Source organism: Pelmatolapia mariae, linkage group LG20 (assembly GCF_036321145.2).
Source record: "Pelmatolapia mariae isolate MD_Pm_ZW linkage group LG20, Pm_UMD_F_2, whole genome shotgun sequence".
Taxonomy (NCBI): Eukaryota; Metazoa; Chordata; class Actinopteri; order Cichliformes; family Cichlidae; genus Pelmatolapia; species Pelmatolapia mariae.
The window spans coordinates 7,502,450-7,521,867 of record NC_086244.1 but is presented as its reverse complement, the minus strand read 5'-3'; the positions used below and the strand labels follow the sequence as shown (position 1 = coordinate 7,521,867).

The 19,418-nt window shown below is 38.6% G+C and overlaps 2 protein-coding genes across 4 annotated transcripts; both read left to right on the top strand.

Annotated features, from left to right (window-relative positions):
- Window positions 1-4,339: 4,339 nt before the first annotated feature.
- camk1gb (calcium/calmodulin-dependent protein kinase IGb) lies at window positions 4,340-15,896 on the top strand. Of its 2 annotated transcripts, none has more exons than XM_063463258.1 (13): window positions 4,340-4,447; window positions 6,317-6,428; window positions 9,715-9,840; window positions 10,021-10,095; window positions 10,192-10,330; window positions 11,794-11,917; window positions 12,057-12,132; window positions 12,334-12,446; window positions 12,535-12,613; window positions 13,627-13,714; window positions 14,092-14,441; window positions 14,529-14,627; window positions 14,918-15,896. In XM_063463258.1, exons 2-12 carry the CDS (start codon window positions 6,343-6,345, stop codon window positions 14,584-14,586), a joined length of 1,314 nt encoding a protein of 437 aa, XP_063319328.1. In that variant the 5' UTR covers window positions 4,340-4,447; window positions 6,317-6,342; the 3' UTR covers window positions 14,587-14,627; window positions 14,918-15,896. The 2 variants fall into 2 exon arrangements, with proteins under 2 accessions (XP_063319328.1, XP_063319330.1); XM_063463260.1 differs by having other exon boundaries at window positions 4,384-4,447; window positions 6,218-6,428.
- Window positions 15,897-16,164: 268 nt separating this feature from the next.
- g0s2 (G0/G1 switch 2) lies at window positions 16,165-19,173 on the top strand. 2 transcript variants are annotated; one of them, XM_063464423.2, is made up of 2 exons: window positions 16,165-16,217; window positions 18,499-19,173. In XM_063464423.2, exon 2 carries the CDS (start codon window positions 18,517-18,519, stop codon window positions 18,868-18,870), a length of 354 nt encoding a protein of 117 aa, XP_063320493.1. In that variant the 5' UTR covers window positions 16,165-16,217; window positions 18,499-18,516; the 3' UTR covers window positions 18,871-19,173. The 2 variants fall into 2 exon arrangements, with proteins under 2 accessions (XP_063320493.1, XP_063320492.1); XM_063464422.1 differs by lacking the exon at window positions 16,165-16,217 and adding an exon at window positions 18,253-18,368.
- The last annotated feature ends 245 nt before the right edge of the window (window positions 19,174-19,418 follow it).

The following is a 19,418-nucleotide window of genomic DNA, read 5'->3' as shown; positions in this document are numbered from 1 at the left end:
AAGACAATATAGCACACAACTTTAGAGTATGATTTCAATGTCCAATACTCAGTTATTGCACTACTGAGTACGAGATGGCCTCCATCAGGGAACAACAACTTTACAAAAGTTTTAATTATTGAGTGTGACAACTATTAATTATTTTACTGTCATTTCAGTTCATGACACAACTTTGGGTAAAGAGGTGAGAAGTATAACAATAACATTTACCAGACACATAACAGTACATACTCAAGATCTAGCACCATACTTTTAGAGTATTCTCTATATTATTTCTGGATATCTGAGTAAATGAGCTGAGAACAATTTAATCAGATTAGTGCTTCTTTCTTCTTTTTTGTATTTGAAGATGGTTTTACAGAAGATGTACATTCCTGCAGTCTTTATTTCCCGGTGACCATTACAATTCACTTAATGTAGATGATGTTTAGATCATGCTTTAAAACGCCCTTCAAAGATCTATCTTAGGGGTCTATCTCACTTGAAGAAGAACTTTGGTGAGGGGACTGAGTAACAGAAAACAATGCAAGAAATCCAAAATACACCTGCTAACCTTGAAAATGAACATTTATGCAAAGAACAAATGGATGAGCATAGCTTTCTGTAATTATTATCAGAATATTTGATTTTTCCTTTAACCCTTTCATGCATGAATTATGACAACCTCAATAGGATTTCTTTCTTAAGTATTTTTATTCATCTTTAGGCATGAAAAAAAGATTTTTGAACTTCACTTTTTTAAACATGGACTTTTCAAAGAGTTTTTTACATGTCTACTTAGGTGGACAACACACATTTTGGCTGAATTTGGTATGGAGTGACACATCAGTGTCCAGTGTAGTGGTTTATGTGCAAGTATACCATCAACACTGGCACAAATACAAGAAAACAGCCTTTGAGTAGTGACCACTATGCGTGAAAGGGTTAATGCAATGAATCCACTTGTTAAGTTTCCTGTCCTTTCTCTGTGTATAATGTATCCATTAGCAATGTTCCAATTGATTTGCATATTAATTTACCATATCATGATATATCTATTTTCATAATTTGTGCAGTAGGATCCAAGAGAGAGTGGAGCCTATTCCAACTGACTTTAGGCAGTGGGGTACACCCTGGAGAGATTATTTCTTAATATAGGGCTAACACAGAGTAACAAACAACTATTCACGACCAGTTTGGAATAATCAATCAACCTTACATGCATGATTGTTGGAAAGGTTAGAGCAGCTGGAATGAACTTGTCAGGCACAGGAAGAATATGCAGACTCTACACAGGAAGCAGCAGTGAGTCAGCATATTCACATTCACATGTGTTGCCTATTCTTAAGACTAGCCTGGTAAACGACATATTTGAGGCTTGAATAAAAGTAAAAATGTATATTTGCAAATATTTAAAGCTCTGTAAACACTGATTAAGGTGGACACTGAGCAACCTATTATACAGGAAATGTGCCCCACAGTAAACTTAATATGAGCCTAATTTTTATTTAGAACTGCTCCTCATATTAAACTCTGCCAAAGTGAGTCAAAACATCGTCCTTCAACTCATTCTTAACATGTTTTCCTACTTTCTTTGTTCTTTGGGATCTGTAGGATATCAACGAGACAGGATATCCCTACTACAGAGATTTCTGGCACATAGTTCCACCCACCTGCTGCTCAAATCTTTTGTTTGAGCTGGCTTAAAGGAAGGGTGGCCTCTAGGGGAGAGCAGCGAAAACAGTTTGTTTCAAACAGAGGATTAACTGCGGGATGGCACCAAAGCCCAGTATGAGATAATAAGGATTATTTTCACATGTGAATTGTCCAAAGCTACACAAATACAAGTCCAAGAATAAAAAATATTGAGCTGAAAATGAACACAATAGGTCCACTTAAAAAATAAATAAATCTAGTCCAGTTAGGCAGTTGGAATATATAGGGTTTAAAAAAATATTAAGAGATAAATCCTTGGCTGTACTGAAAACTGCCTGGCATTTAAAACTATTTTTCTGTGTAGCTCATCTTCTTGATGCAATAACTCAAGCCTAGCAACTGTGCTAATTATGTGGAGGGATCTGTCATCAAATGTGACACTTCCATCATGAAAGGGCCTTTTTACTGCTGACCTATGTGCCTTCTCTTCTGATTAAAGAAGACTTCAACTATTTGTCATTCTTAAAAAAAAATCATCTGAAATGGAATGTGACCATGGCATTATTTTGAACTGGTATCCATGACAACAAGGCCAATTTTGATAGTCTCTGCTGCAGCACATTACAAATGTGCAGGTAGTCAAATTGATTAATTTTGTCCTGGCAGGTTAATATTGCAGATTTGGATGGCAGATAAAATCCCTGCAGGATTTATCTTTAGGTTATGTCTGCATTTCTTTATTTATCAGAAAGGACTCGTAGATTATAGCCTTTAGCCTTAAGCCTTTAGCTTAGTTAGGCTGTCTGATTCTAAGTGTTTGAGAATAATTAACCTTTTGCATTTCACAAACACTGGAGTGAATACATGAGCAGCGGAGGCCTGCAGTATTATTAGCGTGACCTGTCTGTTGTCATTGCATTTTGTATGGTTCCTTCTGTGAAGGGTTACATGAGCACCTAATGCAGATTAATGCATAAACCTGTTAAAGGATGCCTCCCCAGGCTACAGATTATAATGCAACACTGTCACAGCCTGATGGTGCACTGTGGTTTCAAGCAGTTGGTAGCCAGGTGTAAAATATCTTCAACCTTCAAAAAAGCTGGGACACATTTTACAATGTAAATGAGAATGCAATGATTTGAAAACCTCATAAACCCTCACAATAGAAAATAGAAAACAGATTAAATGTTTAAAGTGAGAAAATGCACCGTTACAAAAACATACAATCATTTTGGAAAAGATGGTATCAACACAGCTCCGAAAAGTTTGGAAAAAACTAATTTACCACTCTCTAGCATCGCCTCTTCTTTTAACAACAGTCTGTGAACTGAGGAGACGTCTGCTGGCTGGACTCCGGGGCATTTGCCCCATACGTGTCCGATGCATTCTAGCTATCCAAGATCTGCTTTGTTATAATTTCCACTTCATAATGTTCCAAATGCTTTCAATTCAGTAAAAGATCTGGACTGCAGATAGCCCAGATCAGCACCTGGATTCTTCAACTTCAAAGCTACGCTGTTGTAATATATGTAGTATGCTTTTTAGGATTGTCTTGCTGAAGTATGCAAGGCCTCACTTATAAGAGACATTGTAAGGATGGGAGCATATGTTACTCTAAAATCTCTGCATCCCTTTCAGCATTATTGGTGCCTTTTCATATATGCAAGTTGCCAATTCTACTAATGCACCCCCTATGTCATCAGAGGTGCAGACTTTTGAACTGAGCACTGATCAGAAACCCAGATGGTCCCTCGCGTCTTCAGTCCAGAGGATGCACTGTCCAGGTTTTACTGTAAAAATTTCACATTTAGATTTGTCTGAGCACAGAACTGTTTTCCACGTTGCCTCGGTCTGGATCAGGTTCACATATGGCTTCTTCTTTAACCTGAATTTCCCGTTGGCATGGTGATAAACAGCCTTGTTTCAGACAGATATCGAATAAATAAGGGGTATTTTCATCATGCAAACCTGGTCTAGAGTTCAAGGATGAAAATCTGAAGATGGAGCACAATAGGTCCACTTTAATTAATCATTAATATTTTACAGGTACACATAATGTTTTGAAATGTTTGCACTACATCCAACTGAATTATTATCTAATTTTAAAGACAAAACTTTAATTTTGACAGGTCACTCATACATTATTAAGACACCAGGATATTATTTATTAAACTGGCAGTAACTTTATTAAATTGAATTTAATATTGCAAATTAATTAAATTGTTAACCAATGTATAACTAATGTATATACCAATATTCAGTTTGTTACTGAAGTCTTTCCTCTTCATTGGTGTCACAGAGCTGCAGAAAATCCACTTTCATTCAGCATTCAAACACAACATTAAAAAGACTCTGTATAACAACCATAACCTGTGTATAAAGCTTTTTATAAATTGTCATATTTTTTTAAAGTTATTTTATATTGAGCATCATCAAAACTAGTCATCATATATTTTAAAATACAGCCTACTTGCTTGTCGTGAGCACGGCGTAGGCTGTTTTACATGAATCGTGCTGTTTTACAATAGGAGCCCGTTACTACGCAGGAAGCGCTGTTTTCTATAAAACCTGAAACTGTGTGGAAAGATGTGATGCAGCGGCGGCAGCAGCGACTGCATCAGCCTCAACTGTGCCACAAGTCTCAATGAGCACCTGTGAGACTCTCCGCCCCTCCCATCGACTATCTTCATGGATGTAATCTCCGACTTAACAACAGGTACTTGTAAGGTCCCAGATAAAGTAATCTCCCCAGACCTCGGTGAGCTTTTGGCAGGAGAGTCAGAGCAGAGCTCCAACCGCGCAAAGTCTCTAGGTAAGTCTCAGTCAGCGTGCTGATGAATGAACCTCTTCTTTATCAAATTAACTATACGTCTTCAGATGTCTCACACTACAGAAATTAAATCTAAAGAGCTCCAGATTGGAGATTTTTTTTCCGGCCTAGAATGAGGCAGAGGACCAGTGATGTGTAATTTGTATTCTGCGCGTAAACTGGGTAGTTTTTAAACGTCCTGCATTTACAGGAATAGATCTGTCTTGAGTAAATTTATGTGTGTATATTCAGAAGTGTTTCTGCTCAGGCGTGGCAGATGTGTGCTTCAAGCTTGATCTGAATATCTGATCATTCGCCTGTTTGCCGCAGAGTGATCTTTCCACGGATGCCGCAGCGAACTTGGTTCAGCTGTTGGTATGATGCACGATGCTGTATCGCGAGGCACCGCACGGGACATATCTGCTGTCATTTACTGACAGAGCAGCCTGTCTCCGTGCTGTGAGTCACGTCATGTATCGGTGTACCTATGCGTGAGATAACGTGGATTTTCTTTTATCTTTTTCCCCCTTTTTTGCACGATGGCAGAAACGTGTGACTGGGCTTTAAGCGTGAAGTTGATGAATAAATGACAAAGATAAGGTGAAAGTTTTCGTAAAGGGAACCGTATGTATTAAAATGTAAATCACTGATGCAGGTTTTGACTTTGCAAATTAGGGTTTGCGTGGCTGACTGTGGTTTTGGATCCCCCTGCTGAGTTTTATGTTATGATCTGTGCTGTTAAAACAACAACACACGCTCAGGATGAAAAGAAGTACTGCAGGGGAGGAGTAAACAACAGGAAACCCCTTTCATATCAGATCCTCTGTGCTCATCACTGTCTATATATGTATGTGTATAAATCTGCACACTAGATTATTAGAATAAATATGTTTCTGAGCTTTAGGTTTTGGTAAATTTGCATATGCACTGAACTGAAACTATTTTTTCTGCTTTATTTATTCATATAATTTGTGTTTTTATACCACTTTCAGCAGATACCACTTTAGCAATAGTATACTTTAGTAATTAAGATGTATTGTCACATTTAAAATCATTTGTTCTCGGCTGTTCTAAGTATTTTTTTTTTTTTACCTGCGATGGGGTCAGGTATACAGATCAGGAGTTAATCCATTATATAAGAGAAAAGGGGGCAGGAAATCAGACTGAGTAACTTGTCCTTTTAAAGTGTTCCTAATCCTCCTCAGCACATTGAGTTCTACTCAACAAGCCATTCTTGTTTTAGATGCTCATCATTTGAGAAAATACAATTATTTTTCTCATTATATTGAATATATTCCTCAGCTGCAAGGTATTTTCTTTTCTTAAAAGTTTCATTTACAACAGTTATAAAGGTTAATTTATTTTTCAAATGATTTTTTTTTAATGTCAGGAAACAAAAGTGACACACTAGTCTCACATTTCATTCCCATTTGCTTTTAGATTGTGTATCAGCCTTGTTGATACACAGCTTTATGATACAGCATCATGTGGTGCTGATGTGGGCCAAGCCCAGCATAGCTTTACACCTCCCTGTGTGCTAGTTACAGCACGGATTAGTGCGCTAACCTTTTGTCAGCCAGACAGAGACCGGCTGACAAAAGCAGTCTCACCGGCTGCACCACCTGTAGACAGTCTGAGCAGCTCAGCAGACGCGTCAACCTTCATAGCTGCTTTGTTAGGACTTTCCAATAATCCCAGATGACTTTTTTTGTTTACATTTACCATGATGAGGAAGCCTGAACACTGAGCCTGGATGGTTTTTGTTTGTTGCAGTTGCATGCAAATAAACTAAGGAAACAAGGACAATTTGGAGCTTTTACCTTTGAGTGACATCGATTCTTCTGTCTTCCGTTTTTCCTTAACATCAAAAAGAAGTCCCTGGCAAAGCGCCTGCAGACATGGGTCGTCAAGAGGCCGACTATGTGTGGAAGAAGAACACTGAAAACATCCAAGAGGTTTTTGACTTCATGGAAGAGTTGGGATCGTAAGTATCATTTAACTCACTGTAAGATGACTTTGATTAAAGTTTAAAAAATGTTTAAGTAACTGAACAGTTTTTTGCTTACCTGGCGAATGCTTTGCACCATTAGATGGTTTATTTTAGTGATACTGATATGAACTGCAGTGGCTGGCATGATAATAGCCATCAGCATGCTGTTTGAATTAGAGGACAGATTACTGATTTGATTGGATTAACATGCTAAGGCTTACTGTACTTAAGTATTGGCAGCAAGACGCTCTAGCTGTTAGACAATTAGGCTGATTTTCCAGAGGGATCCAGGCTTTGGCATCAGTGCAGCAGTTCATTCACAATTTTTTTGTAATTTTTTAAATTTGCAAATCGTTGCTTTTTAGTTTTTATATGCAAACAAAACAGAGAAAAATGTAAATATATGATTATAAATCTGGCACAAATAATAAGACAGTAGATTCGTTATTGAGGTCAGGGGTTCTCGAAGTTTTCATGACTGAGTGCCAACATATGATGGAGGCTTGCACAGGAAAAATGTTATAATGTGATAACGTGATATTCTGTGCCGGGTTTAAACAATTAGTGAAGTGACTTTAAATGAAAAAAGCAGCAGTATTTATCAAAGTTAGGACTGTTTAATTTTCTATGAAGGGAAGAACAGAGCTGGAATTAATGAGAAGTGCTTCCCAGAACCGCTGGCACATTTGCAATTAAAAAATAAAAACTAAATAAGAATCCACCTAATGTTATTGCTTTCTAACATCTAACTTTGTGCTGTACACATTCAGTCGACACTCGCTCACCTGCGCTCACCTAATTTTTGTCACGACGGTGATAAAAACCAGTAGCAGTGTTGAGTATTTTGCAATAGACTGGAGAACTACTGATGAGAGACTAACATTAAATCATGATGTAAGCTAGAGTGCTGCCAGAGCTTACTGTGCTGAGGGCTGAAGAGGCTGCCAAGAGGTTTTATCTAACACATCATCAATGATTGGACTGTGAAGGAGGCAAGGCCCTCCTGAGCAAAGAGCGTTATCTAATTTGGTTCAGTTCGGTTCTGTTGGTCTACAGCAATTACTTTTATTCCCCCAAACAATTTGAACAACCAAGAGTTTCATGCAAAAGTGGGAAAACAAATTTTAAAATTACTTGTAATGCGGTTATTTCTGTAGCACCTCCCCTAGAAGAGAAGACAGATTGGATTACTGCTGTCTGAGCCACCCAGCAAGTTTGCTTTCGGTGAACTCTCTGAATGATGCCCATTCCCGGGTGAACAGTTTCGATTTTTTTGTGTTCTGTCACAATAAAAGCAAGAGACTCCAGAAGGGACTGGAGATTATGCAGTCTTTCCCACTGGGCCTCATCAGACATTGTGTAAACAGCATCCTAATGGTTTCCTGGAAATAGGGACGGAGTTTATTCGGGGTTAAGAAGAACCACCAGAGTGCATTGAAAAGCAGTGTGATTTTAGTCTGTACTGAATTTTAAGCACTCAGATTCACACAGTCGAGTGATTTCTTGCAATTTCTGATCGCTCCTAATCCTTTTGATCATGGTTGTTGCCTAGCTTTCATTTTCAGGTCTTGACCGGCAATTTTTCTTGAAAGTCAAAGTATTTTTTTCAAGTAGGTCCTTGGAACAAAAATCAAAGCAATTCAGGGACCCGATGTAAAGTAATGCTATAATGGTAAAGCGACAGCTTGTTCCTGACTGCCAAACTGAGCTGGAATTAGAGTTTATATGAACGTGGGAAAGGTGGTCTGCCGATAGCCCTTGACACCTGCCTGTGACCTGACCTACACATGGTCCGTTGCTGACCTTCTGTGCCTGGAGCCTGCCACCGTTTCCTTTGCGTCAGGGATAAAGCACCTAATCCACCCAGTAGAACAACTATTCCCAGACAACGCTGAAGATAGCATGGACACAGGAGCACAGCGCACAATAATAAGCCCCGGACATGTGAATTGTTAAGTCACAGAGGTCCTTACAAGAGCTTAATTAAACCCTTTGATACTGCTATTTCTGCCCTGAGTTGATTTTAAATTAAATGGTCTCTAAGAAGTCTGTATCAGGAAGTTTCCTTTCCTAAATGATGCAATACGACAGGGAGAAAAAAACAAAGTCATTATTGACGGTTACACAACAGAAGCCTTTAAAGTCATTAAATGCAATTATCTAACGAAATTTTAAATGGACTAAATGTTTTTCTGATGATCTTGTTTATACAGTAAATTAGAATCAAAACCTGTATGCGCAGTTAGCTTAGCTTGGCTTTTATAGCTTTAGTATTTATCTATACAAAAATACATATGGTTTATGGAAGGCTCCACACTATTCACAGTCTCTGCAAATTCAGCTGCTTATCTCAGTTTCCAAACTAAGCAAAGCTAACCAGCTCTTTATCATTTATTCAACATAAACCATTTGCTCACGTTTACAGCAACCTTCAACTTGACGTTGCCCACCAGAGATGCTCGTGAGAATGCATGTATGTAGATGTATCATGTCAAACTGGAAATAAACATTCATTCATCTGCCAACCTCATAGTACAGTAAGTGAGTATGAGTCAATATGAGCCAGTATAATCAGTATGAATCAGTATATCCGATTGTACTTCTGAGAATAGCACAGGTAACTACCTGGTGAATACACAGCTAGAGAGTAGGTGTTTGCATGCTCTATCCGGGGAGCTTAGTCATCTAAACCAAGCAGAATGTTCCAGTACTGAGAACACATCTGTGTGAAGTAATGTGAGAGAGGACATCTTTGTCTGACGTTTATGTTCTTAAAAAGAAAAACAAACAACATTTTGGAAATGAATGTTCCAGTCTCATCTCCTAACTCTGCAGGAAGAAAACAGCCTATTTCCCAATGTCCTACTAAGCCTGCAGCACTTCCTCATCCAGGAAATGGGACTTGCGTTATTATATTTTAAATCATAAAGAAAATAAAAATGGGATGTGTCATTAATTAAAAAATAATGTGTTTAAAACATGAGCCCTTCAAATAAAAGTTGGCTGAAAACCAATAACATTTAATGTATGCACAAATTGAGAAATTGAATGAAGCAATAGCTTCACCCAGTTGCACGAGAGCAATATAAAAGTAGACACACAGGAGTCCAATGTTCTGTGTTCTTAATGTGCCCATATTTTATTAACAACAGCCCTCTTGTAATAAGCGAGAAGGCTCATTTCCCCTTACCAGGGGAGACTTTGTGTGTTGTTTCAAAGCAATCAGTGAAGGCATCATCAGTAACCTATTTTCAATATGTGTTTATGTGTTAATGAGCAGTGGGGCATTCTCAGAGGTTTACATGGTGAAGGAGAAGAAGACGGGAAAAACTTTTGCCATGAAGTGTGTGAAAAAGAAACAGAAGAGGGATCTGAATCTGGAGAATGAGATCGCTGTGCTGCGAAGGTAATTCACATGTGAATTTTTATGAGCCTCCAGCTTTCATCTCTCAGAAGTGAGCACAGGAGGAGTATTGCCATTGATGTGGGGGGTTTTGGATGTTGTTTGGGTTGAAAGTATGTGGAACTTTGTGATAGGTATAAAAGCAATGTCATAATGAAAGCATCATGTTATTTTTTCAAACAGAATTAAACACGAGAACGTTGTGGGGTTGGAGGATTTCTACGAAAGTCGAACGCATTACTATCTTGTCATGGAGCTGTGAGTATTTCAGATTTTGTGTCTAATATTATCAAATTATCACGACAAAAGGAAAAGGAGCATATAGTTTTAATGCTGGTGGTGGCTCTGTACCAGGGTTTCAGGCGGTGAGCTATTTGACCGTATCCTGGATCGGGGGGTGTACTCAGAGAAGGATGCCAGCAGAGTGATTCAGCAGGTGCTGCAGGCCGTCAGCTATCTGCACCAAAACGGAATAGTGCATCGGGACTTGAAGGTATGACTCTGATAATATCCCAAACACTAGTGAAATATATGTTTTTTCTCCTTTACATCACATTTGACTCATTTGTATCATGCTTACTCCTTAAACCCGAGGGTACATTAGATAGTAAGATACACAACATACAGTATTATAAAGAAAAGACCAACAATTTTCCTCTTGACGAAGCACTTTGCAGCATAATGGAGACCGCAGGGGGAAACTGGTTGGGATAAGGTGACAGAGAAAAGGGAAAACATGTCCATAGAGAGATGAAAAATGATATGGTGTTTGGCTGGCTGATGGGACTTTTAACATCAGGAACATTCAGCTTTAAAGACAGAGAGGAAAGAAACAATAATGTGCAATAGCAGGATCTAAATGAATGATATACATGTGGAGGAGACATTCTCCTTACATCATGGGAAATCCTCCAGCAACCTGAGTCTATAGCCGCAGGAGAGAGGATTTCTGAAGGCTCTGCCTGCCATTGTACTTTCTAAACTGGAGGAACCACAATTAAACCTGCTCTCTGACAGCAGTTCTAAAGTGGGACAATATGCTACTATGAGGACTTTAAGACATGTTGGAGCAAAACCAATTCAGTGCTTCACAGGGAGCCAATGAAGAGAATCTAATATGGGCAAATGAAGAGAATCATTTTAGCTACTAACTCCATTGTGCGGCTCAGCTGGTGACTGCTGGAACCGTTAGGTAACAAGAAATTACAATAGTCCAGCCTAGAAATAATAAATGGCCTGATTAGTTTCTCAGTGTCACTCTGAGACACTGAGAAAATGTTCTTCATTTTGACAGTATTATGCAGGTGAAAGAGGGCCCTCCTGGAGACTTTTTATCTGCAGGTTAAAAGACATATGTTGGTCAAAAGTGAGCTTTAAGGGTTTTCATAGTGGTGCTTGAAATTGAGGTACTGGCATTCATAGAAACTATCTGGTAAGATGGTGTGTTAGAACTGTAAAAGGTAATGAATTATTGGATCTATAACTATCAGCTTATTGATGGAATAGCCTGGCTGCCTTCAGAGTTCCCATTGCGACTTATCCATCTGGTAATTATCCATACCTGAATATCATTTACGGGGTCATATGTTGAAGGGGTTTTTAATTCTTAGTTCATCAGAATAACTAACTTAACTTTTGAGAGAAATTCTTAGAGAAATAATTTGACATAGTTGGCATTATTTAGCATACAAATAAAGAGTGGTTTTACCTTTGCAAAAATGTAGGTACCCCAAAGCTCAACTGTTACTTGAAGTCCAGACCTCATTAATCATATAGATAATACTGCTTTGATTTTTCCCCTCTTGCTTCGGCTTAATTTACAATATTATCACTTTGACAGAAAATAAGATATTTAAGAATTTGTTCCGCCACAGGTGAAATAACTATTTGAGAAGTTCTTCATTGAGGACATCAGTGTGTGAACAGCTCTCGTCCCTGCTTTTTTCCCTTGTGCAGCCCGAGAACATCCTGTACTACAGCCAAGAGGAAAACTCCAAGATCATGATCAGTGATTTCGGCCTGTCAAAGATGGTAGACAATGGCATCATGTCGACAGCCTGTGGCACCCCAGGATATGTTGGTAAGAAAACATATCATTCTAGAGAAATAATCTCACACTCACTGAGTTAGAGCCTCAGAGTGGGTCATACTGCATGTTACCGATGCTTCACGAGCTTTTGAGCAATCACTGATATAGCTTTAAAATTTTCTCTAACCAGCTCCTGAAGTTTTGGCACAGAAGCCCTACAGCAACGCCGTTGACTGCTGGTCTATCGGAGTCATCACCTACATCCTGTAAGTAGAAAGCTATTCACCGCCTGCTCCAGATTTTTCTCTTAGTAACAAGACTATCAGATTAAAGGCCCCAGCTGTGTCTTATGCAATGACACAGTTACCTATATACAGAAAAATGGAGCACACTGAGTCCACACATGTACCATGTAGGAGATTTTTTTCACAGATGCTAAATGTTTGTATTTATTTGGTTTTTTTCAGACTTTGCGGTTATCCCCCTTTTTATGAAGAAAGTGAGACACGTCTCTTCTCCAAGATCATGAAGGCACAGTATGAGTTTGACTCACCATTCTGGGACGACATCTCTGAATCCGGTAATTACACTGAACGATGGCACACACCGATTGTGTTTCTACTCAGCGTTGTCTAAGCTCTAATGTATCTATTGTTTTTTTTCTGCAGCCAAGGATTTTATTCGTAACATGATGCAGAAGAATCCCAAGATGCGCTACACTACAGAGCTAGCGCTCAGGCATCCATGGTGACTACCACTCATTTGTCTTTTATTATGGAAAGTTTTAGTCTAAATACTGTTTTTCATGCATTAAATGGAACTTATTATGCTCCCTTCACCCATGTTGACATTTTTTGGACTTTTTGGCATTATTTATAGTTTACTGTAATCCTTATTTATCTGACAATAAGTTAATTCACAGTCTTCAACAAGACAATTTAGCATTTTCTCTCTTTTCATCAGATCCTCTATCACATTAGGGACATTTGCTCTCACTGACATGACCCAATGCCAAAAGCAGACAAAAAAACAGCATTTAAACCTCATTATCTGAGATTCTGATTATGTTTAATATAAAAACCCACCCCAAAAGTTGATTCTGTTCATCTGGACGTAACGTTTTCAGTGGGAGAAACGTTTCATTTGCATAATGACTGAAACTAGCACCACTGAAGGAACAATGGGCTGGGAGGTTAGTTCCTTGATCATTAATATGCAAATTCTAATGAGCATTGATCAAAGACCAGTGATCAATGGCCATGAGTACCAGTTGCAGAGTTGGGGAATGGCTGCAATCAAACCTGCAGTCAGCTGAGACTGAAGACATCACTGAAGATGCTACATCCAGATGAACAGAATCAACATTTGGGGATTTACTTACCTGGATGATTGAGCATGCATCAAGACATGAAAACCCACCATTGTACCAGTATAGTTATGAAAAAACAATCATTATATATTATCTTTTACTAATGACTCCTTTTTTGTAATATAATTAAATAATTTTGTGCAGTACATTTGCATGTCTTGAGCAAAATTCACAACTGTCACTGAATTATTACGCTGTAACAGTTAATGTGTAATAGTCCATAAAATATCATCTAAGCCTGATCATAAAATAACTTTCTACAATGAACATTTTAGTGGCACTGCACACAGGAGGCATCAATCTTCCTGCCCAGCACCAGTTACAAATGCATTCAGAATTAATCTCTACCTAAAATAAATTTAAGCTTTCTGTGCCGTCATTCGTTTTCCAGGATTATTGGGAAGACAGCTCGGAGCCAGGACATCTACTATTCCGTCAGCGTTCAGATTCAAAAGAACTTTGCCAAGTCCAAGTGGAAGGTTAGTCTGCACTAATTTCTTGGCTTCAGTGTGGTAAGCTTACAGAGGACCTGCAGTTTATAGTAGATTAATCGGGTGCCAACCTAAATCCTTCCTGACCAGGGAGACTTTAATAAGATACTGTTTAGTAATCGAGGGCACTAAGGGCTGATGTAGTGCATACACTGCCAAGGAAATCAGATGCACTTGGCTGCCCAGTGGTAAAAAAAAAAGAAAAAGAAGAAGAAAAGATCCTAAAACATGAATATATAATTTATCAATCAATGATAAATGAACAAGACATTTCATTTAATGTCTACTCAATATCACCATATATAAGGACATCTAAAGTGAAGCTAGGCTATTTTTCAACCTCTTTTTTATATTTGCTTTTACAGCAAGCCTACAATGCTGCTGTTGCCATCAACCACATGAAGAAGCTGCAGCTGGCCCACTCAGAGCAGGTCCTGAGGCAGGCCAGCATCCCAGACATCAGGGTCATCGACGTGTCCTCCCCAACGAAAAACCGGAAACATCTTAATGCAGACAAGGTTGAGCCCAAGGTGCCAGAGGTCAACGGGAGTGTGCAGGGGACACATCACATGTCCTTGCCCACAAGCCATGTTGAACTAAAGAGCCACTGCCACCCACTGAAGACCAGTCAGAGCCAGTGCAGTGCACAACATGCACCTACAATAGCTGAACAGGGAAAGCATGTGTACCACTCAGAGCCTGCCAACCTGAATGGGTTTGTAGTTGTTTTATCTCATATTGTGACCTTTGACCTTTTGAGTTTATAATATGGCTGACTAAAACTTTTCTCTTTTGCTTTTAGATACGGTAAAAAAACCAATAATAGCAAGACCATAACTGGTGTTTGCGCCATCATGTGAAAGCTGCACAGAGTTTACATGGAAAAAAAACATTTTACCTGGTAGGTACACTTAAAGCATGTGGATATAATGAACAAATACATTACACTGTTTTTAAATTACACTTTTATTATTAAACTGCAGTTCAGCTCCACAGATGAACTCTTTATTTACTGTATTTGGTAGTCTTGATTTAAATCTGAAAATCAGGCAGAATAACTCAAAACATCTGAGTGTCTGTGTGGTAACACCCTGGCTGTGACCTGAGGAACCTAAAGCAAACAATCTAGAGCATGCTGAGTGTATTTTACAGACTTATTTCTCACCCTGAATGTGTTTCTGCCCTCTACAGGTCAGTGTTGCTGTTTTGACCCAGCATACAGCTGGTTTGCGTCAGCAGCTCCCAGGTACTGAGAACGACAAGTGGTTGATTCAAGCGGTGTGGGAGATCCACAGTCTGTGTGGGGCATTTTATTTTGGAGAGAGTGCCTAGGAAGCTTCCCAAAAACCACACCAAAGTACACAAACCACAACGAAACTCACACGCTCAGATGCACGAGTCTCATTTTTAACCAGAACATTTTTGACAGTATTCAACAGAATTGTGTGATCTAGGAGGGAAAGCGATGGATGAGATGGGCTCACCTCTAGCCGGGCTTTGCATGAATATCCATGTCGTTTATGGTGACGATGTTCCTGACAACTGGTTTTTGATGGGGCAGAAGTCAGATCATCCGAACACTTTGTGTTCATGATTCCATGTTTAAAATAATACACACAATGCCGTCAGTGACAATTATTGTACTTGATCATGTGTAAAGCACTTTCTATAGCCAGCCTGCATTTGTAAGCACAATAGAATATGTGAAAGAAAACCGCATGCTTACTGCATCCAATAAGCCATACTGATGTAATTTAATATGGTAAAGTTGTCTCATATTTTTGTTACTTTCTTTAAGTTAATTGTTTCATTAATTTATTTTTTTAATTATTTGCTTCTTTTTTAAAAAAAATTAAATAAAATAGAGCAGATCAAATTCAAGTTTGAAATAAAAAAAATATATAACAATGTATATTTAAACAAACCTATCATTAACAGTGTAAATGCCACAAGTATACTCATTAAATGCCATAAACCTACTAGAACCTTTACATTCAGGTAAAGTCTATCGTTAAAAATGTTTATTCACTTATTGTAAGCGGTTTACTTTGGGCAGTCTGCTGTTTGTCTCAGTATGTGGCTTTGTAATGATGGATTTAACATATATTAATGTTATATATGTATTATGCTGGGATCCCTGTATACTCAAAAATAAAGGATCTGCATTTGTTTTGCTGTGGTTGTTTTACCTTCACTCCTGGTAAACAAATTAATGGTAGACTTTGCAAAATTAAATTAAGCTATTGCCAGTACATACACTAGCTAACCAATCACAGTATAATCAGCCGGCAGCTCAATGCATGGTCAAGATGAGAATACAAAGCAAGGTGATTTGCAGTAAGTTACTTTGAACGTAGCATTGTTGCTTGTGCCAGATGAGCTGGTCTGCATATTTTACAAAATACTGATCCTTTTTGGCACATTTAGCACCACATTGAATCCTGAAGCTGGGGGGCTACAGCAGCAGAAGGCCACACTGGATCCCTGCCAGGTAAGCAACAGGAATCTCCGGCTACAGTTTGAACAGGCTTTGGTCAGACATGTTTACTTTCTAATTATAGATTTTTTTTTCTTCTTGTTTATTTCTGCAACTTTCTGCAAACTTGCATGTTATTTAGCATCATCCTGATATAAATACATCATAAACTGGGACTCATTTAACCTGAGCTGGTAACCTCAGTTAATCTAACCAACAAGCCAATTAGTAGGCTGTACTTCTGTACTTCAGCCTTTCCAGCACAGTCAGGATTACAAGGAGCAGCATACTTAGAACAGCAGGTTCCAGACGGAGTAAATTAAGCCAAGTAAGCCAACAGATACAAAACATGTCCTTGTGACCAGGTTTAAACAGCTTTTATTATAAGATGTGAATAGGAGTCAAAAGCTGAGAAATTTATGTTGACTTAAAGGGTATATGCTTTGGATTATTATTCATTTCACCCCATTTATGAATTTCCTGTATTTGCCAAGCTGGATTCAACAAGAATAATCTAACTGCAAACACTGTGTTACAGGTAAAACACTCAGTTTTAAAATCTCTGAAATAAAAAAGTCACTGTGTGTGTAATTTTCCTTTCACATATAAACATTTTAAATACTGTGTATCTAAACTCCTTCTCCCCTTAGCTCCTGTTGAAAGAGTTTTCACATCCACATTTGCCATAAAACTTTCCCCTCAACCACAGCATGGTGACTTGGTGAAGTCCAGAATAGAGACAGACTGTTCATTTCAAGCAGAAGTGACAAAAAATGGAGCAAAGGTCTCCAAACAGTCTCAATATTTTCCCAGCAGTGGCAAACATAAATGCCCAGAGCTGAGTTGCTCAAAGAGGAACATTATCGACTGCGTAATTATTGCGTTATTACCTGCAATATTTTAGGCAACTCTGCAGTCCAAAAGAGGACAAACGGGGTGAAAGGTTATCCCTGGATTAGCTATGAAGAGTGGAATTAGTGTGGATACTTTTTAGCATTTTCTTCTGTATTTTACTCTGACCTGATGTATTAGTATGAAATTCTTTACATAAAATCTTCACCTCCATATTCAGTTCAAAATCTCAAAGTACTGAATTAAAAAGTAATGCTTTAATGTAATGTCATGAGTAATCTGTATAACTGCTGCGTTTCACTTAGAGAATTATATTAATATGCAATGTGACAGTTAAAAAACTAATAATAAGTGTAACTTATTTGGTCACTACCAGCACAGCTAAAAGTCAAACTGGATAAAATGTTAAGCATGATTCATCTGGTGTACAGATGTTGAAGCAATGTGTGGTTCTCATTTTCACTCAGTGATGATGTCTCTGTGACAAAGATCAGACACATTTCCCAACTCGCTACTCTTCTCTCGTGCAGCAGGGAACTGGTTCAAAGGGCAGAGAGTTTGAGACACGTACACACACACGTACTGTCAGCATTTTGGACAGATTTAGGTACAGGAGCAGAGCAGCTCAGGACAGCATGATTTGGGGGATTCTATTGACCCTTATCTTCTAATGAGGCTTATCTATTGCTGTTCAATAGGGGTATTCCATGTGTAACCAATACTGTTGTCAGACAATAACAATTAACCAATAAATGGGGCTGGCTTTCCACAGCCTTGCATACTCTTATTGGACACTAATGAAGCTCTCCTGATAAAGATCAATATGCATGGTAACAAAGCACAAACCCAGGACTGTTGCTGTTCAGTGGTCAGTAACATGTTAACTGTCTGAATGTTAACATCATTTATTTATTTATTTTTAACTTTTCTTACACAGAAGGCGTGCCTGTGTGTGCTTGAAGAAGTTAATGAGTACCAGCTAATGTTGCAAAGCATTACTTACTGTCAGAACAATATAATGTTTACTGCATGAACTGCACATGCAGAGTTCAGGCAACATGTCACATCACATGCATTTCATCACATACAGGGATTGGATGTGTCTGCCCTTTTACCCAAACAAGTTCTAATCTCCAACAAAACAATTGGAGTACAAGTGGCCTCATGAATATGCATTGTGTCCCCAGTGTGGGCGTTAACCTGGCCCTGCTTGGGTTTAAATATGCAGGCTCTGCCTTTGCCTCTGCCTGCAAAGCCTGATTACTCAGAACGCACAGAAAAAGAGAATAAGAGAGTTTGCGCGTGTGCTTCGAAGTAAGTATTATTCTCTTTTTTTGTGGATAGTAGAATTTTTGCATTTTAATTAAATGGATTAGTTGTCAGGAGTAAATCTTTGTTCTGTTTACAGAATATCTGGTTACAATTGTTCCTTTTCTTTTAACAGACTCATCGACAACACAATATGGAAAACTTTGGCGAGATCATCCCATTTGCTAAGGAGATGCTGACACAGAGACCCAGCCGGAGCATGCTGAAGATCTACATGCTCGGCTCTACTCTGGCAATGCTTGGTATGGTCGGGGGACTGGTAGAGATGGCTTTCCTGCCCTTTGTGGAGAGAGATACTGAGGAGGATGAACCAGCAGAGCTTATCATCCTGAAGAAGAAGGAGAAGAAGCAGGTGCTGAAGCCACACACTGCCTCTGCTGATAGTGAAGTTGCTGATGTGGTGGATACAGTAATGCCCGAGGAAAAAGCCAAATATCTTTTGACTTCAAGGCGGAGAAGCTCAGCCAACCGCTTACATGCTTCTTAAAGAAACTTTCTCCTCTTCACATAAATGGACACTAGAGATGATGGTAATGTTGGTAAATCAAGTCATTGTGTGGAAATGGTCCCTTCGCGCCCATTCATTATTTCAAAAATTGGTTAAATGTGCAGTTTGCTCCTGTTGACTGGGTAAAAAATGAGATGAGATACAGTGAAGACTGCGGGTTACAGTAACGTTGGCTGCTGGGCAGCAGATATTTGTGAATGTGATGTGATAGATGTGTTGTAAAAGTGGAATGTGTGTGATTAAATTTGTTTTGCACCCTAATAAAAATATATTTTTTTCTCCAAACAATTGTCTCAGACCATGACTTTAATATAATCTGTGGGGTAGGTTACTTCAAAGAGCGGTCCTCATGTTATAATTAGCAAAAAGAGAGAAAATGTAACTAAAAAGATGCAACTGATCTTTTAATCTCAATTTTCTTCATTTAATGCAATAATTTTAGAACGATGACTGAAAAACGTCTTGATGCATTCTCAATCATCCAGGAAAGTAAATCTCCAAAAAGTTGATTCTGTTCATCTGGACGT